Genomic DNA, 11224 nt, shown 5'->3' on the forward strand with positions numbered 1-11224 from the left:
TACAGTACATAGTAAGAGGAGGAATATTCATCTACCAACACAATCACATGAATTTGTAGCCCATAAGGATATTGCGAAGTATTAAATATGTCACAGAATTCAGTCAATCATTCAACAATTTTGACAGAAGACAAGGCAATGCAACCCACAGGCTTTCTGACTACAGCCTAAATCTTTGAAAGAGTCCCTGGTTAAAATTAGATAAAATTAAGAGTTCTCCACTTCAGCTCTTTCTTCAGTATTTGCCCATTGACCAGCACTCAACAGCTTCTCTGGCTTAATGGCTCCCCATGGCTAGTTATCACCAAGGAGGAAGGGAGCTGGGTTGGCAGCCAGCTCCCCATTAGGTGTACAAGTGCTGCAGCCAGCTGGGGAGCAGCTTGTAGGCACTGTATTAAGAAGCAGCTGCTGTGGCTCAGCTAGGAAAAGCTGAGCCTTATGGAAGAGCTGCAACTGCTTCCTCAGGAGCACATTCTTGTCACAAGGAAAGAGCAAACCACTTCTCTTCTGGGAATACACACCAGCCAGAGTGCGAATGTGAGGACACAGTGTGGTCTTCTAATGGTCCTCACTGAGCAACACTTAGCTGAGCAGAGCACAAAGTAGAACAGATGCTACCCCAAATCTACACCATGTCTGAACCACCAAGGCCACCTCTGAGGTGAGGGCAACCTTTAATCTTCCACAAAAACACACAGAAGGATTTCTAGTGACATACCCTTTCTGCAGGTTAGAAAGACCTGTTACTTTGCCTGATTATACAGCTATGCTGCTTCCAGCAACTCCATCATATAGCAGCAGGGCAACTCTTCCTCCTTGAAGCAAGGATTTTGCTTTGCAGAGAAACATTATTTTGATCCTGAACAAATCTTCCATATACTTATATAATGTCTGCCTGGGCCTTGGGCATTGAATTTTTATGGCTTTTATTTCCACTGTCAGCTTGAAGAAGTGAGTCAGAGAAGGAGAAACTAGTTTATAATTACTATCTAAAGCAATTTCCAAGATGTATTATTTCTTATGATAACAACACATTCTCAGTTGGCAGACATAAGGCAAGAAATATTTACAGCTGCAAAGACTTCATACTCAGCCTTCTAGTACCGAACCCGTATTTCAACACTAAATAGAGCCCCAGAGAAACATAAAATCCTTCTATCACAGTGCAACACCAGAACAATGATATCCTACCTTGCCCAAGATGGGAAGGCTTTTTGGAAGTTACATGCCCATTGCTATCCAAAGCATACTGAGTGCTGAAATCATCAGCAGCTGTCTTTGTTGTGATCAAAACCTGAAAAGAGTAATTTAAAAAAATCATGTTAATCAAGGATTCACAAAGTTCAGAACGAGCTTAGATGAGCTTTGCTACCACTCTTACCATTGCATTATTTTAGTCAATATAATTACATTTAATTAGTTTATAAAATTTTTCTTCTACAGATGTTTCTTACACAGTCACAGAAACATTCTGCATTACTGCTCATTTCTCCATCCATTTAATTAAGAGCCACACATTTCTGTCACAGTAATACATAAAGAATAGCATTCCCTACTACCTACAACACACACCCCTATATCTTCTATTCTAAACGCAGGTTAAATAAACAACTAAACCAATTGATAATTTTGCATTTTCATCCATAGGCATACTATGACAACTACTTAAATTCATGTGAGATTCCACAAACATAACAAATACGACCAAAAAAATCGTATTATTATCTTTCTACACCCAAATATATCTAGCAATCAGTAGTTACATATTTTGTAAGCTATTAACACATATATACATATATATACATATATACACAGATTGGCTTTAGTAAGACCAGTCATACACCAGAAGTTCAGTAAAACTACAATTCCCTGAGTTCAGGTATTGATATTTTGAACAACAGAGCCACTTCACTTGAACCACCTGAAAGACATAAAGGTTTTCACACATATAGAGCTTCAGGATATTTTGGTTTATTTTAATGTCTCTTATGCATCATTCAGAGTTCAGCCATGCCTCTGGAGAGAAAAAAAACAATAACTGATTAACTGGAAATGACAATATTACAGACCTACTTAAGGGCCAATAGTAAAGTACCTCTTAAATGAAATTTCAGGGGGGCAGTTCGAGTAGCCAGAATGCAATTAATGCCAGAAGTGTTTAATTAACATAATTACTGATCCAAGGATTAAAGTAATACCTATTAAAGTACTTAATACACACAGGCCACCTCCCATCTCTTACGAAACATACCATGGGGCTGATTAAATGCTCAGAACAGTTGGCATCCTGCTCTGACAACTCGTTAGAAGGAATCAGTGACTGAGGTCTGTCATCATCTGTCAAAACACCAACACTTTTGAAAGCATCTTTGGAAATCTCCATCCAAACACACAACCCACTCCTGCTTCGTGCAACATGACTGTACCCAAGGTAGCAAGGAGTCAAGCTCTAATGTCTCTCCTGACCTCGATGGTTCCAATCAGACACAGATATCAGTATCTTCTGGCAAGATCTAATCCTTGGCAGACTTAGAAAGAAGAATCAAAAACTTGACCTTGGCATAGCATGAATACAAAAAGGCAAAGCACAATGGAAGAGGTAGATGCTGTGCCCTTAATAGCCTCAAAACTTTTCAGATTGTTTTGAACCAACTTACTTTCAGTCAACAAATATCCTAAGTATCAGCACACTGCCAGTCTTCTTAACACAAACATACGGATCAGACTCAGACAGGAGCGGGTTCCTGTTTACTCATATGGACAACAAAGTTTGTGCAACTACAGTCATATACATGTCAAGGAGCAATAAGGAACCCAGCAAGATCCCATGACTGCTGATCACCTAGATAACATCAAGGCAGAAATCCTTAATGGAACGGTAGCTATGTGGGCCATCAGTTCCCTCAAGTGATTTCTCCTCACCACCATCTGCTGTTCCTCATTTTGATTTACCCTAATTCAAGCAGCAAACTCAGGCATACTCTTTGACATTGTATTTGCTGGTAACACTAAAGAGGATAAGCCAGTGTTCTAAGGAATCATGTATCTATACCCTGATATAAAAGAAAAGGGAACACTAAGCAATCTGTCTCTGACCTATTCTGACTGAGGAAAATAAATAGAGCACTGCTCTAACCAGTATGACAGAAAGGCAGGACTGACACTAACAAGAAATCCATACTGCTTCCTAACCACATGACATGACTTCTGGGGAGTAGGGAAAAGGCAGCATACATGAGACAAACTGTTCAGAAAACATATCCCTAGCAGACTGCTGGAATAATTTAAAGTCTTTGTGCTGATAAATAAAACTTTCACACACACACACACAAAATCACAATGCAATTTGTAGCAACTGCTCACCTCTGATATGCAGCAAATTGATCCCAAAGCCTCCCCACGGAAACCATATGTTGTCAACCTTTCAAGGTCCTCAGAAGAGCTTATTTTTGAGGTGTAGTGTTTAATTGCCATAACTGGAACATCATCAACCTTGATTCCATTGCCATTGTCTCTTACTTCTATTTTGTTAAATCCATAATCCTCCTAAAAAAGAACAAAAACCAAGAGATCACTAAAAAAACCAAATGAATTAAGACACAAGCTTGAAGCAGCTAAGGTTACAGCCTCTGGCCATCCACATAGAACTGGAAGTTTTGCTTATTTGGAGAAACTTAGCAACAATTAAATGTCTCTGTTTTTTAAAAAAAAAAAAAAAAAAAGAAAATGCAACATGTTAGGATAGTTGTGATGGATAGTTGTGATGGTTTCTCTAATTAAATAATGTAATTCATACCTTCATACCCTGTAGTTTGGAAACAGCAGGTTAAAATAGATACAGTAAAATTAAAACAGGAATTAAGTACAATTTTTTTAAACAATGATGAAATTTGAAAAACCTAAGCTCAGAAAGAGATCTACAGCTGTAAAGCTAAAGACTTTTCCACCTCTTTTCACCTCTCTTACCTATTTGGTATCAATTTTTTTTGAAATCACCACAAATGCAGGCCTGCATCCATTCCATTCAGTGGGCCCTCACTTAGAACTGTTTTCAATTCCAGTCTTGAATTATGTGATTTCACTACTTCAGCAGTTTTCCAGTCTCTATATTGTGTCTCAGTATACAGAAGCTGAAATTCTAATGGGGCAAGGCATGAATAGAGACAGAAATAAGAAAGCTTGCAAAGAGGTACAATACTTTACAGAAAGAAGTAAAAGTACTGAGAGGCTCTTTTAAAAAACAGCTTTCAAGGAAGCCAAGTTTGATCTTTGTGATTTACCTTAAGATATATGCAATATAAATTTTACTGAATTATAATTTAAATATGTCACTTCAATAAGCACGACCATAAAAGGGGTAAAACTCTGAAACCCCAGATAATTAGAACAGCTAGATGAAAGATGAATTCAGGTTCTATAACATCTCAAACAGGTGCAGCAAACAAAAGCTTCCTTCCAGCTACATTATAATCTGCACATGTAAATCGCACCCAAAAAAATCACAAGCCAGGAGGAGAAAGTAATTAGAGCTGCAGGATCCCTAACTGAACTTCTTTTACAGAAGCATGCCTAGCTCTTCGAAAAGATTATGATGTAACATACAGAAAAATGTGCTGTAGTATGTAATATGTCTAGTTGACCTTAAAACTGTTTTTGCTTAGAAAGAATATCTTGAATGAGTAGCTACCACTACTGATGCTGTACAGAGCATGTGATGGTTGCTCACAGAAAGCTGATTGATTAAATAGAACTAACGTCGTTGTCCCATCTGGGCTTATACTGAACACAGTTATGAAAAAATATAATGTACTAGGGTTATTTCTCAAAATAAAAAAATAATGCAATTAAAATGAAAAGGAAGGTATCTAAAGCTATTATCTGTATTGACACATAATCTGCATTAGGAAACATCAAAAGCGTCTGATGTAGGCACAAAACTATATATACTTAATTAACTGATACACAATAGAAACGTGAGTACCTTTCACTTTCCGTATTAATGAATAGTGCTAAAGCTATCTTCAGGTGAAAAACAATGCTTTTGCCAATATTTGAGTAAACCTCCTACTGGGAAGCAAACCAGAACCTAAGCAATACACCTCAACTGAATATAAAAACACATAAGGAGAGAAAAATGAGAAACCTTCCAACCCAGTGCTGTATGCATTAATGAAGGGTTTGAGTATTTTACCATGGACACCTTTTTTCCATTCTAATTTTTACTTCCAGACCACTTAACTGCTTAGGAAAAGTGAGATCTAGCTTCTTCAACTTGAATCAGAATGTTACATGAATGATTCTCTATTTATTTTCTAATATTATTCATTTTTATTTTGCACACATTTTACTTAAGGTATTAACAGTGCTTAAACTTTGTATTCTGTCAACACCTTCCACCATGCTACACAACGTAAATACTACTAAGGTCATGATCCCATGAGATGTTTAAGTTGTTCTACCAGATCACTGATGCCAAACCATATGGTTCGACTCCCTCCTCTTTTACTCACAGCTGCATGGTCCAATCTTTGTTTCAGCTACAGCTCTGTTACTCATGAGAACTTGAAGGTCAATTTGGCTTATTAAACTGGCACAAATAATTCACTTTTCTTGCTGGGTTACTTTTGCATTAGCAAGATGAATGGATCGTGAGAGGCAGAAATGTCTAGCAATGCTGTGTAGACGGATGTAGGACTTGGCTTTTTGGGCGATAAGGAGATGATCAGGTGTACAGTGGAACCTCACTGCAAGCTAAACTTCCTGTGAGAATGTTCTAAAGATTACAGCTCCCGCTTCATGCATTCAGGAAAAAAGGTGCAGAAACAAGTCTCTGCTTTTTACAACAGCCATCTTGTATAATAGTAGTGAACCTGTAGCTAAGAATCATCCTTCTCAAATCCCAACTTTGCTCCAACTACTATCACAGACTGTTGGTCAACTTCTCTATTAATGAGAATATACGGCTCTCAGTCTGTGCAGATTATTCTCATAAATTCCTGTTGTTAGAGGTCAGTCAGGGAAGCTGTCAGACTGATGTCCATGGAGTCTCTTTATCCACACACAAGCAATTATATCACTGCGTCAGCGGTCTTCAGCATACTTTAACCTTAAGCCAGGACATCATGTCAAGAATAAAGCCATCACTCTCCATATGCTTAATGCACAGCCATGCTACAGAGGCAGTTGACCCTGCTGCTAACAGCAAAGCAAGCTCCACCATGTCTGTATTTCTAAAAGCAACAATGCTGAGGCTCAAATTGATAAACAGATACCACACAACACCTTACAGAAAGGCCACAGTTCAATTTCTAATCAAATGACTGGCTTCTCATTGTAATTAAAGTAGTATCACATTATCTAAAACTACAATATAAGCTGATGTTTTTCCCAGTGTTTTTCTCACTAAAAGCTAGTTGATACACAGTGCAAAGATGCTCAACACCACCACCTCTTAGAATTTGGTCAACCAAGAAGTTAACAAGAATAAAATACTAGCCAAAGCTCCCCACTACAACTGACCACTGCCATGGTTTCTATCTGAGAACCTGCAGGTTAACTCCTGTCTGTCTGTCTCCAAAAAAGCCATTCCTGTCTTTGTTCAGGCAAATTGGGTAACTACTCTGAATGAATCAGCTAGTCTTCCTAATCCATCTGGAAAAGGTTAAAATAATGAAAATACTGCAAGTTTTAGGTAAAAAACAAACTGTAAAATGAAACGTCAATGTTTCTGTTCTGTATTATGCTTTTGAACTAACCCAGAATTAATGTGGTCATTGTGCTCTATTATGTGGTCAACCTTACTTAAATTTCACGTAATAAAAATAGTATTTTGACATAAAAATATTCTTATCACAAAAAAATCCCAGAAAAAAAATCCACTGTTTTACAGTATTACTGTGTACAGTTGTGCAAAGTGCAGGCTTTCTCTTCTCCTCTAGTACTCACAGAAGAACAATCAGCAAATCTTGTTTACTCACCAACAACCTGTGTAAAGCCAGGTTTGTTTGTTTGTTTTAGAAATACAGTGGTTTGGACTGGCCTGAACTGACAAAGTAGTGCAGATGACTCATGCATTGGAAACGGTTGAAAATGCTCTTTTTAATTGATTTGGGACCTCTCACTATGGAAACAGCTGGTTATCACACTGTGAAACCCACGCTGATTAAAGCTTTCTCCCCCAGCTATCTGCATGGCTCTGTATCGGCACTCCAGTAAAAGAGACAAGGTTTGCTCTAACAATTTTTGAAGGCTCCAAAACCTTCTGTTGACTTCTTGTAGTTATTGATCGGCTCATGGGATCCAATAATTCCCATGCCCTTACCCCAGAACCAGGCACATGCTAATCACTTTGGAGTTACTCGTGAAGCAAGATACTATGCAGTCTAAATATTGAGCAGACAGAGGTCATCACAGGCCATAGTGAAGACCGACTATCTTCAGCTCACTTAAGGCAAATAACAAATAAGCATGTTCCTTGGCATCTGTAGGAAACCACAATCAGGAGGAAAACACTTAAGACTCATTCAGAAAATATAGCAGCGACATGGACAAAGAAACAAGCAGAAATTGCATCGCCCTCCTAATTAAGAGCATTTGTCTACCACTTAATTCAAGAATAGCTTATACATTCACTGTTCTTTGCAGGAAAGGAAATTGGATACAATTCTGGATACATCCATTTACACAGACTGTAACAACATACTTTCTTACTAAGTTGCAGATACTGCTACTGTGCAGCCGTTGACAAAGTACTACAAACCCAGAAATATTCATGACAGCAAGATAAGCTGGTCAGTTAGCCATTTTAACCAGTTTGGGGGAAAAAAAAGCACAAGTTCTTTATTATAAGCAACATTTTCTTTTTTCAGAAACTATCCTTGAGTGATATGCCAACTTTTTTTTAACATCTTATAAAAATAAACTGTTAGAAGTAGCCAGAGCTCAGCATGGGGGGGGACATGTGTTAATTTATACTACAAAAATATCTAGCATGGCCATTAACCTTTTCCATTGTTTCCATTTCACCTTCCTGACAATATTTTGCAATGAGCATTAAATATGCCAGTCTAGCAATGAAACTTAAGTCCAGCATCTTTTAAAACAAGCTGCTAGTCAGAAAAAGTAATTTGTAAGTAGGAAAAGAAGTATTAAAGAAGCTGACTGTTCTTCCCCCAAGATACACTCAGGAGCACAAATGCACCTTACTGTTTCAGTGGGGCCTCAGAAATATTAATGTAAACTGATTTTAGACCATTTTTGTCTGAGGTTAAAATATATATGTATAAATACTGTTAATACCCTTCCATTCCCCAAAGCAGTAACCTAAAAAATACATTTGCAGTGGAACAACTCTCCTTGCATCTTATTTTATATGCAATTCTCTGTAAGAGAAAGAAAGAGGACTTACCAGTTTAATATCAATATTTGTGGCACTGGCATCCAAGGAATTTTCTATCAGCTCTTTCACCACACTGACAACTGATGTAATCACCTGAGAACTTGAAAGGAGACGAATAGTTTCTGCCGACAGCTGTTTCATAGTGGAATTAAGAGTCAGAGAAGCTGCGTAGAAAGATAACAGAAAAAGAATGTAAAAGGCACATTACAAATACAAATTTCTAAGCAATTGTTTTACAGCAACTTTTAAATGTAGGTGAAACATAACATTACAGCTAAAGAGTACAATTTTCAAGATACAGTTGGACCCAGCTTCCTCTGCAGTCAATGGGAGTTTGACTTGTGGAAAAAACAGAACACAGAGGTCTAGACTAGAAAACATTATTTTAAGCAGCTCAAACTTCCAATGAAAAAAATTAAGAATTCAGAGATATATTGATCAAAACAGCATCTCACATGTATATAGTCATGTCCTGTAAATTACTATAACATGTGGTTGTGATCTTGCAGTTATAACAGTAAACAGACCAGATTGTAACCCAGAGAGCTAGTCAGAAATGTCTTCAGATAGGACATTTATCCAGCATCAGGTCTAATTCCAGCACAAATGCAAAAAAAATGGAAATTTTTACTATTTTATTAATTTTTGAAATTTTTGTTGTTGTTGTTTTACAAACTCCTTGTATCAAAAATATCTGCGTTTAGCACTGCTGTGTTGCCTCGACAATTCCCAGGACCCAAAAAGTCATGGAAGCGATACAACCTGAAGGTAACTGTGTTGGAGTTGGGAAAGAAGTGGGGACGGAGCATTGTGGTGGTAATGCAAAAGTTATATTCGATGGCAATGTGATCTACTGGCAATAATGAGAAAAAAAAAAGAAATAACTTCTGAATTACAACCTTTCCTTTCTGATCAGACTTACTGCATGCCCTCAGACAGGTGACTATTTCTGCGTCTCTGTATCTCCCACTAGAAAACAGAGATGCCTCATATTATAATAAGCAAATGGAGATTTATTTTGGTTTGTCACTGAAAACACTTACAAAGATCCTGCTGTGTTACCGAGACACTCTAGCATGAAGAGATTGTAAGTGGATCTTCAAATTTTTGCATGCATTGCTGCTTAACTACCCAAGTAGATGTGATTAACCAAGCTCCGGGAAAAATCTTCACTGATCCTTGTAGCATGACACAAGGAACTCAACCACAGTTTTTCATGCTCTCATATGAGAAGAGGTGGAGAAAGACCGGTGCTAGACAGCTCTTTGCACCTCAAGAATGGTTCAGACTTGGGTTCCTCTGTCCTACAAGGAATGTGTCTTCTCTCTGCAGAAGCACTCTTTACTGGGTTATGTTACATAACGTTATTTACATTGAGAGGCAAACAATCAGGGCAGTCCTCCCCATCAATTCAGTCCAAGCTATCTGCTGGAGAACACAGACTGCACACTCAGCACCCATCCCAAGGATATGAGCACGTGCAGAGGAATGGAGCAAACCCAGATTTCCTCCTGCCACAGTCAGGACACAGGGAGGGATGGCAGCCAATGCCCCAGGGCACCACCATCCTGCAGGCTATGTGCAGCTGATGCAACAATTACAGGACACTTCTCAGCCTCAATATCCTTCTAAAGTCTGCCACTCTTTAAGCATAAAAGACAAAGCAAAAAGAGGGTTACTTGGGGGAAAAAAAAGGCAGTGTTCTAAAGAGGAAGCAACATTAAAACTTTTCTAAGAACAGCTACAAAGAGGTTTTCCAAAGGGAGTTTGCCCTTCAGATGTGGTAAAAAGATCTGACAAATCAGTTTTCCATCAAGCAAACTGGGAAAGAAGAGGAGTGGTAGAAGATGTGTTGTTGAAGACAGACCAGTATTAATCATGCACATGCATTCAGGGAGGCAGGTTTCCTCACACATTCACATGTTAAACAGGACTCCCATGTCAAGTGCTTCATGATTTACTAGTGACAAGTGCCAGACTGGAGCTGGATACCTTTATAAGAAGACACTGACTGAGACAAGGGAGGGTCTTAAAAACGTTGCAGATCCCAAGGACGAATTTTCAATGAGGTGTGGCAGATGCAGGTGGTTTGGGAGAGGAACCAGCTCCCAGTGTGCCCTCCCCTGGACCCAAACCACCCCAGTCAGAGACAGCTGTTTGCTGGATGGCAGAGGGAGGATGCCATGTGTGGTCACGAAGCCAGGCTGGCCACATCTCAGGGGCACCTGCTGGGAGGGAGGAATCTCTGGTCCTCGCTACCTGTGGAAACGCATCCAACCCCTGATTACTTTTAGCTAAAAGGTAGGTATTTCAGCTCAAACCACATTACTGCTGTAACTCTTTGCTGACCAGACATACTACAATCAGTGCTCAGTGGGAAGGCATAGTATTTTCTGTGTTTGAGCACCATCACCAATGTAGCCTTTCTACCCCTCTAAACAAAGTCAGACACCCCAGCAACGGGAGGCTCTCTAAATAGCTGCAATACTGCACACCATCAGGTAAACTGCAAACAAAAGCTCCTTGAACTTCATAGCTGCAGCCTTCGCCGGTTTCCTCAGCAGCACCCAAACCCCACTCCAACAGCCACCCTTCTTAGGAGCCCACTTCTCAGGTAATTCTCCAGATTATGACAAAAAAAAACCCAACCAAAAAACAAACAAACAAACAAAACCCCAAAAAACAACGCAGGAAAGCTGCAGATAAAAATCTGCGGTCACCCTGAGTTCACCTAAAAAACCACACGAACGGCCCCCAGTTCCCGGTTCTGCTTTTCGTGAAGAAAAGCACGGGGTGCCGCGCCGAAACAAGGCCGGCAGCAGCTCC

At 39.1% G+C, this 11224-nt stretch overlaps 1 protein-coding gene across 1 annotated transcript in view; it reads right to left on the bottom strand.

Annotated features, from left to right (window-relative positions):
* Positions 1-10972, bottom strand: part of PMS1 (PMS1 homolog 1, mismatch repair system component) — a 46789-nt gene extending 35817 nt beyond the window's left edge. Inside the window, 4 exon segments of the mRNA XM_035899028.1 lie at positions 1192-1294; positions 3364-3546; positions 8408-8562; positions 10411-10972. Of these exon segments, the coding sequence (XP_035754921.1) occupies positions 1192-1294; positions 3364-3546; positions 8408-8539 (418 nt within the window). The 5' untranslated portion in view covers positions 8540-8562; positions 10411-10972.
* Positions 10973-11224: the final 252 nt, after the last annotated feature.

The sequence above is a fragment of the Egretta garzetta genome, unplaced genomic scaffold (assembly GCF_000687185.1).
Source record: "Egretta garzetta isolate BGI_Z169 unplaced genomic scaffold, ASM68718v1 scaffold297, whole genome shotgun sequence".
In the NCBI taxonomy this organism is placed as follows: domain Eukaryota; kingdom Metazoa; phylum Chordata; class Aves; order Pelecaniformes; family Ardeidae; genus Egretta; species Egretta garzetta.